The sequence below is a fragment of the Tiliqua scincoides genome, chromosome 7 (genome assembly GCF_035046505.1).
Source record: "Tiliqua scincoides isolate rTilSci1 chromosome 7, rTilSci1.hap2, whole genome shotgun sequence".
NCBI lineage: Eukaryota > Metazoa > Chordata > Lepidosauria > Squamata > Scincidae > Tiliqua > Tiliqua scincoides.
The window spans coordinates 42,671,348-42,691,651 of record NC_089827.1 but is presented as its reverse complement, the minus strand read 5'-3'; the positions used below and the strand labels follow the sequence as shown (position 1 = coordinate 42,691,651).

Below are 20,304 nucleotides of genomic sequence, written 5' to 3'. Positions count from 1 at the left end.
TGTCTTTAAGTATAAAATAAAATTAAGATAAAATGAGAATGCAAAAATGGAAAATAACATATCACTCCAATAGCTTACATGTTTTCTGTACTTTCTCAACTTCTGCAAAGTGCCCATCTCCTCAGGGGAGCTGTTGAGAGTTTCTCTCTTGATTGGCTCATTGTTATGTACCTTTGTAGATAAGAGGAAGGATAATGTTATAAACAATCACAAATATGAAGCATAATAAGCTAGCACGTATTCAGCCATGCTGTGCTCAGCCTATAATTCAATTTTGTCTTCAGTCATTCTGAAAGAAAATTACAATATTATATAAAACAGGCAGAATCCAAAGTTTCCACCTCCGCTTTTGTGGCCGCCCTTTTGCATGAATTAAGAGAGTGCTGCCCTGATGGTATTAAACTACTGTTTGAGGAAGAAGGAAAGCTTATCAGTGGAGGTGTTTGTTTCTGGTGAGTAAGACTTGGGGTTTATGCTCCTAAGTTTTACTGAACACAATGGGCTTACTTCTGAGTAAAGTAAATAACATTTTCAAATACCTCTACTTATCAGGAAAAGAATCACAGTGTCTTAGTACACAAAATAAATTGAACCTCCATGTTCTTCCAATAATGCTTCAGGAAACAAGTAGTGAAAACATTGATGCAATCATATATAGGCCTATCATATGGTGGTGGTACTACCTGACAAGAAGAATTAAATATGAAAAAATTCATCCACATGGAATGAAATGAGACAAAGGACAGTATCTGGAATGAAAATACCAACAGACCAGCTTGTTTTTATTCAGAGTTAAAGTTAAAGGAAAGTTTAAGAGCTAAAGGAAAGGACTAACCAACTTCCTTCTCTATAGAACATATATGATACTTAATCTCTATGCTGTGGCTACTTCTTTTAAATTCCGCCAAAAGAAGCTTGAAAGTCAATCCCAGGAGAGTTCTGCCCAGAGCAACTAATGTGTACTATTGTCTGCTCCAGTAGGCAGATGGTAGACAGCAAATTACAATTGCACCAACATTTGTGGTGCATAGCTGTTCTCTTGAACATTTCAGGGAGATTCTCTTTCATGCGTAACTTGCGAAACTCTTCGATTGAGGAAACTCTTGTGCTTCCACTATAGCTAAGAATAAGCATACTGGAACAATTAAAAGCTACTAGTTTTCAGGGTAGTCTCCAGTTTGAGCAATATACTTACGAAATATGTACTTCCACATTTGAAATAGTGAAGTAGCCTGAAATTGTTGAACTTTGCTCAAATTTTGTGTAGAAGATATTGGCACCTCCACTGTACTATTTTGACTTATATGCAAAATATTATAATATAGATACAGGCGCTTTGAAGCTTGGAAGAGGGGTTGCTTATGAGTGTTGTAAGAAATGCAGGCAGTATGTGTGTTTGCAGAAAAATGATTGCATTATTGTGTTAACATGAGATATCTCATTGTGTTTGCTTAGACCTGCAATGGTTGGGGAAGTTGCTTGCTGCTTTGTATTTAAGTCAATTTCACTGATAATAGGTTTTTAAAAAGCAAATTTTTGTATTTAAATGTTGTTACCAGTATGTATCCATGCTGTCCTCAATTTTGCCAGGTCGAAAGCTGCTTACACTTAAGTTTGCTCTTGCCAGCCATTAAGTTAGTATCAGTACCAAATCTTAAACAACTAATATAAGTAACATTTATCTTCTCTGTTGTCTTTGAGATTTTAAAGAAATCAAGTGCATCTTATTAGATCTTTCCTGGCTGGTGTTTACACTGGCAAAAAAGAGGATATTTCTGTTGGCATTCAGAGGGGTGAAAAAAAACCTTGTTCAGAAATTCAAAACCTTGTTCCATTACTTCTGAAGCAGAAGTAGGAGCAAACTGCTTCATTGTTGTTTTCTGAATTCCATGTGGGTTTCTTCTTTCCCAATCCCCTCCTGAGATTTCAGAGAAAACAATAAATACTGCAAACTTGATAACAGCCAAAAGGAACAGATTCTAAATTTATGCTGGCATTTCCAGAGATTTTAAAATTCATTTGCTTTCCCATTTTGAATGTATCCAAAGATGACAATTTGTAAATTGATTCTTTGCAGCTAACTTGAGTGACATTTTTAGTGTTTTTTAGTCAGACTGTCCAATCTGCCATCTTCCTAGCCACATCTCTACAAAATACCAGTCTTCATTTTCAAGCAGTATGTCTTATGGGCATTCTAAATGCAGTGAAACAGATTTGAAATGATGTACATTGGCATGAGATTAGACCTGCAGTTTTCATACTCTCTAGGAGTTTGAAACCCGCAGTGAGTTCTTGCAAGGAAGGGGAGGGAGGCAGTGGGGGCAGCGACACGATCCCCAGGATTGCGCTGATCAGGGGGGCTGCAGGGACTGGGATGCACCCACCAGTCCCTGCAGCAGCCTTCCCAAGGTGCGGGGAACCCTGCGTGAGTGCCTGCAAGGCTCCCCAGGCCAAGGAAAGTGAAAGTGGAGCGGTCACATTCTGCCTCCACAAAACCAGAAGCAGAGTGCGATCGCTTCACTTTCCCTGACCTGGGGAGCCCTGCAGAGGCTTGCGCAGGGCTCCCCGCACCCCCAGGGCATTGCTGCAGGGACTGGTGAGTGCACCCCAGTCCCTGCAGCCCCGTCAGAAGTGAAAATGGAGCGATTGCGCTCTGCTTCTGGTTTAGCGGGGGCGGGGCGTGATCGCCCCACTTTCACTTTGGAAGCATTGGGGAACCCTGCAGACAGTTGCACAGGGCTCCTCACACCCCCAGGAGGCTGCAGGAGACTGTGGTAAGTACAGCCAAGCCCCTGCAGCCCACTGAACAGTGGGATCCTGGGGATCACGCCGCTGCCTCCTCCTTACCTCCTGGCTGCCCTGCCCCTTAAGGGGAAAGAAGCCAGAACCCACAGGCACCCCAGTTTGAAAACCTCTGGATTAGACTATAGTTACTAAAAACTGTATGTTGGCTGCACTCAAATTGTCTAAAAAGAATTTTAATAATTTTAGTACTAAATAACTTTAGTACTAAGGCTTTAGTAATAAATGCCTTTAAAATGAGGCAGTTACTTAATTACTATAAAGTGGAATTTTAAAGAATACATGTAGATATAAACTAGCTAGCAATTATGTATGGCAGGAGGCTTGTAAGAGAACAAAAACTCGCCATACTCATTATATGTATTTACCAAAAACTGGTTCTGTTGATAACTTGGTCTTTTTGAGTACCTCTGTTGCATATCTGAGGCATGTTTATTATGGAGCCCCTTCATATGTTCTCTCATCTGTCGCTTGAGCATTTAAATGCTCAGCACAAGTGATAACTTGCAGCAGGCAGAAGGTTAAAGGAGGAAACATGCATAAGATTACAGATCACCTTTCCTAGGAAGGAAGAGATGGGTGTGGGTTAAAATTATAACTGGGACTACTGTTTAAAGGTCATGTGTTGTAAAAATAACTCAGTGTGCGGAGGGGGGGGGTTCTTTTCCCCAACTTGCTAAAATAACAGGAGAAGATGTTGCAAATGGGTACCAACTTTATTTTGCCTATGGATCTTATCAGTGAAATTGACCATGAGTCTCTTTGATAATAAGGTATTGGAATTTAACACCCAAAGGACAATAATGAACTCATGCAGTCCATGACTTTGCAGTAAATCTCCAACAGGTAGTTTTTAGCACTCCTGTTGCTCTGTAGAGTTGGGGAGGACTAACGTGTTCATTATTGTCTTTTAGATTGCACCTCATTATACTGATGTAAGTATATCTGACTTAGGACAGCAGTCTTTTGGAAATTTTCTTACATGTGTGAAGAGTTTGTTCAAAATTATGAAAGACTTGTGAATTTTCTTAGAGCTGTATGAGCAAGAGCACATGATGGTTTACATTGTACTTATTCACAATTTTGGATTTCTCATTAAGACAAATTAAGACAATCCAATGGGATAAACTTTGAACTTGAAAAGGAGTCAACCTGAAGAATGTTGGAATTCTCAGAATTGCCACCTTGCTAACACCTGTATCTTGTAAAAGATGACTTTTAGAAAGTAGAGAGTTGCTTTGCAGTGATTTCCTTTAAAAGTTGGCTTATGGTGTTGCTCCAAATTGCAATCGCAGGATGACTTTCTCATCCACTCCAGAGTGGTGTAATCTAATTAGGTGGTTCTTCTTTTTGATGGGTAGCTTACGAAAATGGTGGGATTTCTTTGAAGAGCCTTGCCTTTCTTTCTTGTCTTGCTCTCTTATGTCATGCTGCTCCTCTATCACTCTTCTTAGTGTGTTAACTTCAGAGTGTATTCTCATTAACCTTTTCTTTAACTTTCTTTTTCACATTTCCTACCCTGGATTTGCTGTTTGCTTCAGCTTCACTTCAAGGTCAGTATGTTCACTTAAGGATTTTATTGGACTGGTGCATCTAAGATTGAGTTGGTGAAAGACAAAAACTCGATTTTCTTTATAGAACATGGGATGAGAATTCTTGATCTCTCTGTTAATAGGAACATTGAACTACTGAAAGAACTACAAATGTTTTATAGCACTAAACTAAAAGTTCTGACATGGTGTTCTTCAGACACTCACAATGAAAGGGCTGTAGCTCAATGATAGAACACATGTAAAATGTTCCAGATTCAACCAGGGCTGGAAAAGTCCTCTGAAATACTGAGCTGCTGCCAGTCATTGTAAAGAAAGTTGAGCTTCATGGCCCATAGTCCCAGTCAGTATACCATAGCTTTATATGTTATAAAAATGTTCATATCGTGATGAGTATAAAATGTTCATACTCATCATGATGATGGTTGAAGGAGTGTAGGACAGGCAACCCATTGACGGGGTTCTTCCTTCATCCCTTCTGCATAAGATTTTTTTTTTCATTGTAGGCCATTCCTTTTCTCGTCCAAGCTGATTCTCCATCTTCAGGCAGCAATGGGTAGTATTTGCATCATATTCACAATGACTATGGCTGATGTCATGTGTGAAGTTAGACCTTTCACGGGTTTGTGTGTTCTCCACCCTTTCTGATTTATCTATGTTTGTGGGCAAAACATTCACCTTGACATTCACCTTGAGATTATTTGACTCAGTATGAGCTTGTTTCCCTAAAGGAAAGAGTCATAACAACCTAACTCTTCAGTTATAAATATAGATGATTAGTCTTTGAGGACATGCCTACTACTGGGAAGTCAGGAGCCTGGGTTATGCTTCTTCATCCTTTGTTATGCTCATTTTCCTGAAAACCAAGGCTGTTCATTCCCATTACCAATCTTGATAGGTCATGGCTGTTTGCAAAACAGTTTGTATTCCATTGTGTGAAAAATAATAAATTGGCTGAAAATACATTAATCAGTATGGGTTATTTGGGGGGAGGGGACATTGCTTAGTCTACTCATATGGTTTACTTTAGGGGCTGGGAAGATGCTGTTTTGGTGCAGGAAAGTATATATTTAGAGGAGTGTCTTTCAGAACTGAGCAGCCCTTTAAAGTGTGTTTGTATAACATTGGGATGTTTGCTAAACTTTAGATACCTACTACAATTCAGGATTTTATGATGTGCTTTTGTGAAAAAGACCTATGTGGATGTTACATCACTGTTGCACATGTGTTTTGTTTTTTAATTTTGTTTTTTTATAAGTTACAAGAATAATTGAAAGGAAGTTATTAAAGTTCCAAAAATATTTGTATAACCAAATTTACAACAAAAGCCTGTGTTGAGCTATTGATCAGCATCCCCACTGGTAATAACTCCACTTACCCATATATAGAGGTGGATAAACTTGGGAAGCAAGAATAACAGTAACACTACCTGATTTCATCGCCTCTAGTGGGAGAAAAATTAGAAACACATTGTTACAGTAATTCATATCCTGTGTGTGCCATAGAAACTCAGAAAATTCAGCATGTGGCTTTATTAATGCCATATGGAAGAAGATGGTGAAACATGGAAGACAGGGCTGGCAAATCCCAGTGTTCTGCTAGCCAGCTATGTTTTCAGTCTGAAATGCTCTGGAGCAAGAGACCATAAAGGATAGCTTTTTTAAAAAAATCCAAACAAAACAGTGCTTTAATTTCAGATTGGGTAATGAGCCAGCAGGAAAGAGATCTTATCGCATTTCACCAGCTAGACATGAGCAATACTGAACATGTGTTTGCCCTAAAGGCATATGCCAAAAGCTTGCACAGAAATGGCATAATTGTCAGGGAGTTTTGTAAAAGAAGGAAATGGTGTAAAGGCTGTAATTCAAAAAGTCGTCTCTGTCCTCTAGAGGAAAATGTTAAACAGATTCTTCTGAGTGCAAATAGGTACCATTTCTGCCTCTAAGATACAAATAATAGAATAACTAGAAGTGTTCATTTCTGGTAAGATAGGATTATATCCTGGGTCTTACGGAACACAATGGACTTTCTCCTGAGTAAAATAACACAGTTTTCAAACACCTCTAGGAATAACTTTCTGGCTTAAAAGTATGTGCTGCATTGGCCTACCAAGAAAATCTGAATTTCAAATGTTTTTGTCAATACAGTCGTGCCTCAGCAGCCGCAGGGGCTCCATTTCCAGAACTCCCACGGATGCAGAATCCCACAGATAATGAAATCTGTGAGTCAGCCACCCAGGTCCAACCCTCAGAAGGAGCATAGCTCCAGTCATGTTCGGAAGGGAACAGGTGGCCCACCCATGCAGGTTTGGAACCTGTGAATATTCAAATCCACGGTTATCAAACCAGTAGATGCTGAGGGCTACCTGAATACTCGCTATTTTGAAAATGATCTTTTCAAATAGTCTTGCAGGGAGTAAACTCCTTGTGTTCCTGACATTGATTTTAACATTGTTCCATTCAGAGGCCTGCATGCACAAAAGTCTTTTCATAAAATCCCCCCCCCTGCAGATTAGGTGGAACATGTATAAGTCTCTGTATGATGTCATCATGGTATGTTTCTTTGGGTGATAGAGAATCCTCAAACTCAAGGTAGAACTTGGTGACTACCAGATGTACTTGAGTGTGGAGTATTTCTTTCTCATTTACATTTGAAACATTCCATTGCTGAATTTCCTCTGGCCTGTGGGAGGAAAAAAAGTCATTCTTACCTGTTCCTGTAAGGCATTATGTGTCATCTGCATAGTGACCCGAATCTTTGTTAGAGGGGATATGCCCATACATTTTCCTACATGACATCATTTCCAGAGACTTCTGTATTTTTTTTTTTTAATAGTGAGCCTTTTGGGGACAGGGAACCAATTATTGATTTATTTTACTGTATAAACCACTAGTTGAAAAGTGGTATATAAATATCCTTGATTGTGATGATTCTTAGCAAATACCTGTGAATATCCTCTTTATGAAGGACCCGATATTCAGCAGACTTAATCCAGTCACCAACATCTTGCCCTGGCTTTGCATATTTTTCATAATAAATAATATGGACACTTTAGCAAGTTGAGAAGGTTGGTATAATTTCATCAAGTTTCAAAATACTGATATTAGACAATAATGATTCTCTCGAAATAATGAAAAAACAAAAACTGAGTAAAATTACAAGAATTTATCTGCTTCTAGATCTAACCTACATCTTTGAACTCTCTTGAGACCTATTTTAAGGGTTAGGTACGAAGTTGACTTCTCCCATCCACACCTCTCAATTTTCAATTCTGCTTCCTTTTCCCTTCCTCTATACTTATCTGTACATGGAATTTGTTTTTAAAACCTGGGTTTCCTGGTTTCAGGAAATAAAATCCACCCACCTCTCTCTGAAAACTCATTTGGGGCTTCTTGCTGGCACACATACAACAGGCTAGTTATATTTTCATGACTTTTATAGTAACAAGCACTATTTTTATTGGCACTGGTTACCTTGTCTTATAAATGCCATGGAAAAGTGAAGAGCAGTGCAACAAAAATGACGAGAACTTGTGGCACAAGCTCCCGAACAGAACTTCTGATTGACTGTTTGAACTTGCTTGTGTTCATTTTAACATTACTGCGTTACCTCTTGTCAGAGGCTTAACTACTTCACAGCTTTTGGTTTACTCTTGAAGAAGGAATAACAGTTAATCTGCTGGTTGAATAACATTGCAAGCTGGATTTGCATTTTATTTAGAAAGATCCATTTATTTAAAAAAAACAAAAACACCAGAACCCTGTTTCCATTATTGGCATATTTCATTGATACAAACTGAGATTGGTTATCAGCCTTTGAAAACGGAACTTTTTCTTCCTAAAGTGTCTGAAGAGGCGGAAACACTTCCACAGGCATAACCTCCAAAATATGTGTTGACCCTGTCACTATTTTCTGTGGAGAGTGCAAGGGGAAGCTTTCTCATCTGTGGAGGAGCTCTTTGTTCACAAGGACAAATATTTCTTCAGGCCATTCTGTTATCTCCCCCACTCTAGAGCTGCTTCATGAATTGCTATAGATGTGAGTATGGAACAGTGAATATTAGTGTGTCGTATGTGAGGTAGATTGCGTATCTTTCAATCACCCATGTACATAGTAGAAAAGCAAACTGATTGCAACTATGAATACACAGTAGGAAAAGTTGTTTAGTCATATTTACTGGTTGTAGGATAGAGGCAGGTGTATGTTAAATCTTTAATGTTTACCTACTTCTACTGTAATTTTTAAAAACACCCATCCATTACAATCCCATGCATGTCTACTCAAAAGTACATCCCAGAGGTTTCTTACTAGGTAAATGTTATAGGATTGCACTGATACACCCCTGCCCCAGTGCATATTGCCCCTACACTTTTTCTCCACTTGCTTTGTATGACCATTCAGTTTAAACTCAGCAGTGATCCTGCCAACAGTTCAAAATGTTGGTTAATTCTAGTTCCAAATTATGGAAATTTCTTCTGGAAAGCAATCTTTATGCATATCTGTTCTAGTAATAATTAAGTAAATGTTATAATGGAGAGAAGTTATTACTGGAGTGCACTGATGGCCTGTATTGGCAGATAATGCGAATAAAAGATATGCTGCAGGTATATCTTGCCAGCATAAAAGATATGCTGTAGGTATAACGTATTATAAATCAGTAAAATAATATACTGAATATATGTTAGCAACGAACAGAAAATTATTAAAAGAATGGTGTGAGATTGTCTTGTACAAATGAATTGAACTTCTAGAAAGTGTCTAACTTTTCTGAGAATAATCTCTCAGCTATGACAGTAACAACTTCAAAGAGTAAGAAGAAGTGAACCTTCTCCTCCTCCCCATAGGAGTTGCCTGCCTCAGGATAGAAGGAGACTGTGATATAAAACAGATATTTCACTTCTCGTTTTCTTCCATAGATGGCATACTTGCAAAGCAAACAGCTCTCTACATCTGCAATATCCAGAAATGCCTCTTTAGTTAAGTGTCAGCAGAACAGATGGGATACAGACAGGGTCCTAATCTCTTTTGAGTCATCTGTTGAAGCAAACAAGGTCAAAAGAATAATCAAAGGGCATCCAAGTGTCTAGTGTTGTACATCACTGAATAGTCATTCTTTGGCTTAACAGCTTTTTAAACTTCACTTGTTCTAAAACAGCAATTCCTAACCTTTGTTATCCTGTGGGCTACTGTTCTGGGTTGACCACATGGGACATTGATCAGAAAGCTTCTGCATGGCATGTGATCTGAACGGTAGCTATGGCATCCAAGAGCCACTCGTCTGGGTCATGACCTGGAACTCTTCACATTTGGCAGAAAACCACATGATGGTCAGATGTCAATATTATGGCCATCAGAACCTTTCAGATGACTTCTCATGGATGAGCCATAATATAAAAATAGGCCCTGACTGACATGAACTTTTTGGTGACACTGAGCATGTGTAAACTTGCCCACTACCCTGGGACTCTTGCCTTCATCCTACACGTTCATTCTTTTGGTTGATCAAGTGTATGCGCAGCTGGAGTTCTTGTTCTGCCGTTCCTTGAAACAAAACACATGCTATTTTAGTCATAAATGTTACCTCATTAGTATTATCTGCCAACTTGATATGAAATGTGCTTGTGTGTTAAAATATTAATTCATTTTGAGTTCAGATTTCTATCTGTTGAAGTGCACCTGTGGTTCGCTAAGAAATCTAGGGGCTTGACTTAGGTTTTTCTGTGTCTGAACAGCCTATTAGAAGGGTTGAGTCATGAACCAGAGGTTGATCATAAAATGAGCTGATTGCTTTAATCTGGGCACATTTTTGTCCCATCTCTGAACAAAGATCCATTGCTGGATCCATTGCTGACTACCCCACCAGCTTCTTCTTGGAGGCAAACAAGGAAATATCTTTTGAGCACCTTTCTAAGAAAGAATAATGTCTTGCTAGTCATGTGTGGTTTTTTTGCCTCCAGAGTTTTAAGACTTGTTATAAGGACTGGTAACGTCAGAGAGTCTGAGTCTGAGCTAGTGGAAACAATGGGGCCAGGAGGTAAACAGCATACTGTGGAGTTCAGCATCCTCCTTTTTCCCTTGGCCAAGTTCATTGTCACTAATGCAGTTGCTGGTGGATTGTAACAATCTACTTTAAGTTTCTCAGTAGGTCTGTTCATGGAGAATTCCATCTGTTTCTTCTTACTGTAATCTACGGTTCTGTAATATAGTAAACACATTCTGGACACCCATCACAGAACATTAAATGCTGTTTCCATCATCTGTGAGATTACTTGCTTTGAGAATTTCCCACTTTGATCATCACGTTGCTTTCCTTTCTATTGTAAAGTGACATGCAACATCCCTGCTTTTTCTTAGTCTGCCGATATCAGTAGTGATAGTCACATTTCTGGAAGACTTGAAAGCAATAGGTTTTAATGATTTTGGCTCTCATCTTGCCTATAAAGAGGCATGTCATAGTGCTATCTACATTTCTGAGCTCAAGCATAGCCATCTGCCTTGTGGCCAATTCTATAACCTGGTACTGAAATCTAGTATAATTTAGGGCACAATCCTAACCAGGTCTACTCAGAAGTAAGTCCTATTGTGTTCTGTGTGGCTTACTCTCAGGAAAGTGTGGTTAGGATTGCAGCCTCTGTGTGCTACATTTGCTGAATTTTGTCAAGCTGAAGTCAAGATTTCTACTTTAAAAATGGGGTTCCTTACAGTAAATAGCTTTCCCAAATCTATGGGCTTTGTCTGCCTAATATATCGAAGAATAACTTTACTCCGATTTTTGTGTGTTCTTCACAAATGCGGCAGGGAATACTTCATCTCTTTCTGATCATTGAATATCTTTGTATAAATTACCTGATCTAATGTCTTTCAAATTGACTTCCTCTGTAATTTTTTTAATTTCATACACTGATTAAGATGCTGGTTCATTAGCCAAGTGCTGTTTTACCTTGGACCCAGTGTGAAGTATTTCTTGTCTGAAACTCATCACATGAATCTTTGAGGGAGCTGTTTTAACTGTGGCAGTTTTGTATGTGATGGAGGGCATACTTTATAATTTTGTATTTCTTCAATAGATTGCTTATTAGTATAGGATGGGGTTTATAACCAGTTCATCTAGTGCATGCAAGATTAATTATATTGAAATAGTAGGCAAGGGGATGGCAGGGTTTTCTATTTTTGTGCAAGCAGTAATTTTAAACTGAACACCTAAAATCCTGTTTAATTGTTAAATAACTATGCAGTCATGGGCTATAGGATTTAGTTATTAAATTGTAAAGCAGGCCCACCTTAGATCTACAATGACGTTTTAAAAAAATCATTGTCAGTTTCCTACAATATAAGGATTTTTTCTCTGGAAATCCTTAATACTTGTGTTCCTCTAACTTGAGAATGCATCTCGAACACCACCAAGGGTTCAGATTCCAGTAATTTACTATTCCTTTATGGACCAGTTACTAAGAAATGGCTCAGAAATTATCAAAAATTCTAATCAAAGTGTACAATCATCTAACTCATATTTGGAGTAAAAATGTGTATGCTTGATTTAAATCTTCTGAATTAATGTATATGAAGTTAATACTATAAACTGTAAATACAGTTTGTAAAACTCATTTAGTAGAAAATTGTTGTATGAATGATGCACCAAAGTAGAAGTAAGGCTTCTGTTGCCTAAACTGGACCTCATTCTCAACAGCAGATGGGGTGTTGAGCCTGTGCCTCAACTGGACCATTTCAGATTTGCAGTTGTGTTTGCGAAGATGGGATGCTCCCACATAGAGAAGGGGACATTCGTTCCCTCAGAAAACTGTATGTCCAGAGGCTAGGCTAGACCTTTCTGTCATTTTGTTCAGGGGGCCCTGAGCTCTTTCACTAACTCCAGATGGTGTTCCTTCCTGGTGAATGTGGATTTGGCTATACTCAGTCATGCCTAAATCAGACTTTATTCCTGTAGTGCATTGTAATGAGTCTGTCTTTTGAGAGTATTTGGAAAATGCATTTAGTTCAAAAAGCGGCAACCAGATTGTTATCTGGTATATACCATATGTTATTTATTACTCTTGTGGCATTCCATCTGCACTGGTCACCTTTTAGTTTCTGGGTTCAATTCAAAGTGCTGGTTGTTACCTTCAATGTCCTGCAGACTGAACCTGGGATATCTTAAGGACCACCTTCACCCACCTACCCATACAGTAGCAGATAGGAACATGAGATAGGGCCCAAGAGTTAGAATTTTCTTCCTCTGGAGGCCTGTTTGTCTTTTACAGTTACCTTTGGCAGGAGACAAAGACTTGACTGCTGTTGGATTTAATTCTTCTGATTTTATTTTAATTATTTTACTGTTGAAGTGATTACAGTGATATTATGTTTTCTGTGACTATAGCTTGTTTCAGTTGCCCTGTACTATTCTTTCTGTTCTTGCTTTAATATTGTTAGCTGTCTTAAGGGTCTATTCAGCTGATAAGCATGTTAGAACCATTCTATTTTCAAATAACTATCTGTGTGCATTGAATCTTGTTATGTTCAGACATGTATATCCATTCCTGCAGTCTGTAGTAGTAAAGTCCAGACACGTTTTGCCACCTCATCTGCTGTTTATGAGAAATAGGCCTTGGGAGTACTGTAGCCTAGTTGTGTGTCATTCAGAGGAACCATGAAATCTGGAAATAACAATGATAAAATTCTAACTCTAGATTGTAATTTTGTTCAAAAAAAGGCTGAGGAAGCAAATCTGGTTGTGTTTGGAATAAAAGTTTGGACTTCTGATACTATGGCCAGGACACATGGATAAAAAAAATTGTAACTAAATTTCAGAAAGGATAAATTTGTATCTTGGCACTGGAAGTTACTGCCTTAATGGTTACTAGTGCAATGGAAAAAAATTCAAGTTTTTTGTTTTGTTTCGGTTCAACAGGTTGTGTTCAGTTACAGAAATAGCACTGCAAATAGTTTTGGGGGGGTTTTGTTTTGTTTTTAATAACAAAAATTGGGTAGTAGAAACTGTGTGTCGATAGGCCTGCCAAGATGAACTTCCTCTACCTAACTGACAAGCTGCCACATCACAAGCTGGGCTTCCTCGCTCTGGAAACATTGCCCAACAGACCCACCCCACAGATCAGGCACAGTGTGGATTTTCTGGAGAGATGCTCTACTGCTAGGGCAACGGGAGTGCTCCATGCAGGATACATGCCACAGCCTAACTTCAACAGAGCAGGTGCTGGAGTTCAACCCAGCTCCAACAGAACAGATGCAATTGATCAACCACCACATGTGCAATTGAACTGCTAGCTCTTAAAGACTCATATGTGGCCCATGGTGAATGGAAGGAGGATGCATGGTGAGATTCCTGCCAGCCTGCTGCAAAGGGGGCAGAGATCTTGGGGAACTAGTTTCTTCCAGAAGAGGAGGAGAAAGGTCATCTTGAACTACTCCTTCTTGCTATAAGTTCCAAGACCATACCCAGAGATGTCAGGACACAGGCCTACAGTCCAAGTAGGGTTGTAAACTTTCCTCCCGGTAGGATGGGAGGACCCCTGGGTACTTCTGAATCCCACAGAAACTATAAGTGTGTGCTGCTGTTAGAATTGAACCAGCACAAAGAACTTCAAGGTAATTCTGGTACTTTTGATGGTTAAAGTAAAATACTCTGGAGAATCAATTATTATCCAATACATTTCTGTAACTGCTGTTTTCAAATTCAGATTGCACAAGTGTTTGAATACATCTTTTCCCTTTTGTAGGCAAATTAAAGATCAGAATAAAAAGGTAGCAAATCTGAAGCACAAAGAACAAGTGGAGAAGAAAAAGAGTGCTCAGATGTTGGAAGAAGCTAGGCGGCGTGAGGACAATCTTAATGACAGTTCCCAGCAATTGCAGGTAACATGGGATTACAGGTCTCATACAAGCCCATATTTAATGTGAACTTTCTGCATCACAGCTTCCTTGCATTTAGATTTGCTCATAACAAAGTTGATTTATGCTTAAAGATTTTCCTCTATAGCATGCTGAACTTCTAGGAGGTGGGACCTCTTTAGCTTCAGCAACTTGATCCCTTTTATGGTAAATGAACTCATAGAGCTTCACTTCAGGGGAAAGTTACTGGAATGGCATTATTATCTATGTATGTCATCAACTTTGAGATGGTTACAGAATCTGACATTTGATTGATGAGTCTCAAAATCTCCTTGCTTTAATTGTTTTGGAATTTGGTCTTCGTTTTTGTTTAGTGAAAAAAGCATTGGTAAGTATTCATGGAGTAAAATAAACATTTTGGGGCTTATTCTGACATGGGGTAAATTCCATTCTTCAATTTCACACCTGTTCAGTGTATATTTCTTTCCATCCACAAAGCCAGTGAGACAATATCATGCTGCCATCCATGAAATCAATGGCTCCTAACAGAATGTTACACAGAATGTCATAGACTTTTTGTAAAAATGATGTACAAAACCAATTTCCTTTGATACAGAAGATATGTTCACATGATTGTACTTGAATGAGAGATCTACTGTGCTTCTCAATCCCCCGTTTTTTGGGGGGCTAACCTATTTGTGCTCTTTATTTTCTGGTCCCTCCTCATTCAACTTCTCAAAGGAGAAAATATTTGAACAAGTACATTGATGTGAACACATAGATGTACTTGTTAAATATCCTCCCCTCTGAGAGAAGATGAAAAGCACAGTAGACCTCTCATTTTGGGTTTGCTTTTCACTGTGCTGCCATTTCAGTGCTAAAAGGACTAAATTGTAACAGATTTTGTATCAGGTTAATTGTGACAGATTACACCAAGATGTGAGAGGTAAGTATAGTGAAGCTTTAGATGAGTTTGGTAATTTTTGGGAAATCCACAAAGTTCTAATTGTGTGCCTAGTTCTAAATAACACTTTTTTTTTTGTTTTGCAAAGGTCTCTTCTCACCAAGTGGGAAGTCTGAGCAAGAAAAATTCATGTGGCTGCTCTCTAGTCCGTTTTAGACCTGTATTCATGAGTTAAGCAAGCTGCTTAAATTTATTGAATTGTATTGGAATCAGTCTGTTCAGTTGCCTGCCAGACTATATAGCATTTGTTAGAAACTAGTTTCAAAAAATGTGTGTTTCTGCAGCCTGGGCAGAAAGTGATATGCATCTGAAAGATTTGTTTTCCAAGTATCCACACTACCATAAACTGCACAATCATTAACATAATTGTCGGTTCGTATCCCATAGATTAATAGTCTTGATTACTTGTGAATGAAGAATTAAAAAGAGCAGTAATGAAATTTTTTGAGTTGCAGCCAAAAACTATGTAATGGAGAAAAAAATGTTATTTTCAGATAGCGAAAGCCATGTGTATTCTTGCTTTTAGCAAGAAATCTCTGTCATATGTTGGGCATGTGATAATTTTCCTTCAGTCTTAGTACCAGTTTATTTCATTTGCTGGGGATATGCACAGAAGCACCAATTGCAGATAATTTTGACTTTTGTGGTTTTGGTTAGAATTAGTAATTCTTTAAATAGTGCTTAAAAATATTGATCCCTGTTTTCTTAAACTGTCCATCTGAATTCAACTAAATAAATAAGTTTCCAGCTTCTTAATTCTCTGTCCTGTAATGTGCATGTGGTTGCTGAGTCCAATAACAAAAGTATTCATGTATACAAGAAGTTTCTGATGATGTAACCTTGACATTTGAAAACCAGTGACTGGAGGAGAAATGAAACAGTAATGAAAATTAAAACATCTCAGTTCAGCTGAAGTAGAGAAATTGATTTTTAACTGTCCATTTTGGATTCTTTTAAAAGTTTTTTGTATAGATTTGAGAGCTTACTTCTCTATAAATGGCAGGATAACAACTGATTTCCCCTTTCTTCTAGGTAGGTAGATAAGCAAGTAGAACATACAACCTGACCCCCTTCCACCCAGAACCTGTTCTTTTCAGGGGATTTATTTATAGCATTTTCCGAATAGTTTGGCTCATCTCAGTGTTTCAGGAAAAAGATGTGAAAGCTTCCCCCCAAGCAATCTGTTGAGATAGATCATGCCATTATCATTTAATCGTTGGGTTCATTATTAACCATAGGATGCAAAAATGTGGAATTGTTGCTTAGGCTCAGTCAAATAAGATGTCCTGTGTTACTTTGAGTGTGTTTTCCAGCTTAATAAATCTGCCCGGTGCAGGTTTTTGTTTGCATGGGGGGGGGGGGGCTAACACAGAATAATTCCGAGGCATGAGACCTTATTTCATGAAACCAAGTGAGATGGCTCACTACAGAACAAATAGGACACCAGGCAAGAATTTCATGTTCTAGGGTCTGTCTTGCAAGAGTAATGAAAAAAGTTATAATTTAGAAATGTGGGTGATGGGTTCTATGATGACTTATTAGCAGCTGCTTGTTTTGTTAGTCAGATACTCTGCTATTCATATATCACATAGTTGTTTTAACTTTTTCAGAAGCAGTACTGAATAGCATTTTAAGGATAGCATTTACGTTTATATGTAGAATATCTTAAATTTCAAATTGTATTTTTTTTCACTGGTCACAGTGATTACAGTTACAATTGAATTGTATTGTATTCTGGATCTGTCAGTGGAATCCCTATGTCCTACAATGAATATATCTCAATTGAGGGGTTTATTATGTTTACTTGAATTTAAAATATTTGCTTTTTTGTCACAAGTAAAAAGCACACTTTGAAATCCATTGTACATCAGTGCATTCTTGTGTCCTCATATGTTCCATTGCTACAGAACAGCGCAACTCAGCAGCTAGACAGATATTCAAAACATAATAGAACTGGAGACACCATTGAGGATTCTGAACATGACAGTCTGGATTATAACATTTCATAGACAACCTAATGAGTATTTTCTATGTCTGGCACAATTGGAACTTTGTAGTGTAATTTTCCAGGATTGCCTGTCTCAAGCAGACAGGGTACGGTAATTCTAACGCCAAGCACCTGTAGCAACATTAAAGGGGTTTAATCAATAGTGCTTCAAAAGATGTAGAAAGTAGGCACAGTGTTCTTGATGCTAGAATAGTCACTGCTGCGAAGATCAATCTATGATATTCTTTGCTGGGAAATTTGCTTAGTAATGGGACACCTTTTCTATGCTAGATCTGCTTCTGCTGCTTCTGATATCTTTATCTTACTGATAACACGAAGATGTTAAATTCATCTCATCTGTACACTTCTACCTCATCAATCAAGTATTTATCTGTAGTAGAGACTGATTAGAACTTGTACATTTGTCAGAATTAATAGTAGTTTGCTTTGCTTGGGGTATCGTCCTCCATGAAGATGGATATCTTGCAAATGTCACTATCAGTTTTTAACAATTAACAGAACTAAGAACTAGATTACCAAAGCCTCTTTTCAGATTACTAACTCTACAGTTCCTCAGAGTTGTAATGATTCATCAGTGATGGTAGGAAGATTTTTATAAGAAACATTCTTGGCTTATCCTTACTTCTTACTGCTTATTAGCTACTGTGTGAAGTATTAGGTTCGGACTGCCTTGAGGGTCCCTGTTTCTGCTTCAGGGTTCAGATATTAATCAGAGCAGATAAATACTGCAATCAGAACTTGAAGTAGTACAGAACTATAAAGAGTTCTTGACAGTGCTTATGAAATTGTCCCATCAGCTAACTAAGATTTTATGTTGACCTTCAAGTAATCCATAAAGATCATTTATTGTAACAGGCAAAAAAAACAGCAGCTATTATAGTCTCATGCTGATATTACCATTTCAGAACCCAGGAAATGTTCACATTTTTGGGTGAACATGTTTCAGAGTCTTCAGACTAGAATACATTTCTAATGTGTGTTATGTTTTTCAAACTCTGAGCAAGCATCTGAGGTAACATTTCGTTCTCTTACAACATGACTTGAATATGCAAGATAGTCTTCATCTTGATGAGATTATTTCCCAGCTGTAAAGAGTAGAATGTTTCAAATACTGCTTGTTTGATCCGTCTGACCTTTGTCTTTCCATCAGGCTTTCCAATAGATTCTTTGTTATGTTGTTAATTTAATACCAAGGCATTTTATGGTTGAGAACTTCCCATCCTCTCTACTTAGAAAAAAGGAACACTTATCTGTGAGGAAATCATTAACTACAAGTTGCACTCCTCTTTTGCTATACTTTCCCTATAGGGTTGTGAGTGCATGAAACGAACATCCAAATGCTTGCTGTTGTATCACATCATCTGCATACTAACCTGCTGTGGACTTGCTTGTGAACTCACATCTTTTGCATACAAGCTGCCAACTGCACTAACTGATCTGAAAAAAAAAACACTGCTACCATCTCTTGCTTTGCTAATTTTATCCTTTGCTACAATATTCACCATCTCCTACTCTTCCTTCACTTTGCAACTTCTCCTTTCTTCTTTCTGAAGATTTGTCAATGTGGAATTTCATCACTGGAGAGCAACTCGCTGTTGCTGTAGCACTTGATTGATTTGCTCTGCCTTTTAAATCCAAGCTACTTCATCTGGTCTCCCGTCATTTTCCAGGACAGTCTACTTAAGAAGGACGATCGTATTGAGGAGCTAGAAGAAGCCTTGAGAGAAAGTGTGCAGATAACTGCAGAGCGGGAAATGGTATTAGCACAAGAAGAATCAGCCAGGACACATGCTGAAAAACAGGTCTGCACACTTATACTCGCTGCTATTGCTATTTGCAATGAATTCTTAAGTGCTGACATTTGTAACTTAAGTAACATAACTTTATCAGAGGAACCTAAAGTCCCTGGTGAACATGAACTAAATTTCATGGATTGTGTCCATTCATTTTCAAGCATTTTTCCTCGATCTGTAAATGGACCCTTCACATGGTGCCCTCTAGTTCCACTGAATAAAGTATTCCTGTTTAAGAATAACTTGATGGACTGCACAACTTAACAATGAAGAGGTTTTTATAGTTTGCACTTGAGCTCCATTTAAGTATGATTGTAATAATTCTGACCTCTGGTTAGGGTGGTTGTTGTTTTTATGCCAATGAAGGTTCCATACAACACTATAATTCTGACCACACCAGCTCTCCTACTTTTCCACTGAAACAGCAACTCGAGAAATGTCCCTGTTACTTGGAAGGACTTTTCCTGTTCATTTCACCCAACATTTTCTTGCATTAAATGTCTAAAATTTCTGTGCTTTTCCTAGCAATAACATCTTTAAAAAAGAAAAGCAATTTGTATTCTAAATCCTCAAAAGAGTTCATACAAAGCAATGGGTAAGGTAGATAAAATCGAATATACTAATAAGGATTATAATTTGTATAGTGTTTTTGAATGTTTAAAATATTTTGTGTGTATTATTGTGTTCTTGCAACAATCCTGGGTAGGGATTGTTTAGATGGGAAACTGAAACTGAGAGGGAATAGCTTCCTGATGAGCTAGTGGGATTTAAAAAACTTCCTAATTTGTAGCTCATTTGTCTTGACTTAAAAAAAAATTATTGGAAAGAAACCTCTTTCAGACCATCTACTGCATTTGATAATGGAGGATTTTTCCCTTAATTGTCTGATGTTTCTTGTTCTGTATTAGTTGTGCATATGGGAGCACTACTTGTTCATTTTTAAGGAGGTTGCTTTGTACCCAACATGTTTTTAGTACATAAGAATAACTTTATAGTAGTTTTAACATGGATGCAAAAGATGCTCTAGTTTGCCATAAGTAACAGGAGCTTTGCTTGCCTTACACATATTCAGGGCTGAATTAATATTCCAGTCAAGGATATCTTTATCAAATACTGCATGAAAAATACACTTGGCCCAAACCTCTCTGTGACTCATTTGCAACTGTCAGTAATTCTGTACTATTTTCTCTTGCATTTTTTTGTATACAAAGTTGTGGTCCATGGTGCTTTTGCCTAGGTTCAACTTGTGTGCAAGGATCTTTATTTTAACTATCTCCAATGTTTAACTTCAAGACACCTAATATCCTCCCCCTATGCTTAATTTAGTGAATATGAAGGGGGGAA

General features: G+C 38.0%; 1 protein-coding gene across 5 annotated transcripts in view; it reads left to right on the top strand.

Annotated features, from left to right (window-relative positions):
• Positions 1 to 20,304, top strand: part of ERC1 (ELKS/RAB6-interacting/CAST family member 1) — a 210,856-nt gene that overhangs the window by 88,543 nt on the left and 102,009 nt on the right. For all 5 annotated transcript variants that reach the window (XM_066633526.1, XM_066633525.1, XM_066633524.1 and 2 more), the window contains 2 exons: positions 14,084 to 14,219; positions 18,838 to 18,969. In XM_066633526.1, the coding sequence (XP_066489623.1) occupies positions 14,084 to 14,219; positions 18,838 to 18,969 (268 nt within the window). The remainder of the gene's footprint in view (positions 1 to 14,083; positions 14,220 to 18,837; positions 18,970 to 20,304) is intronic.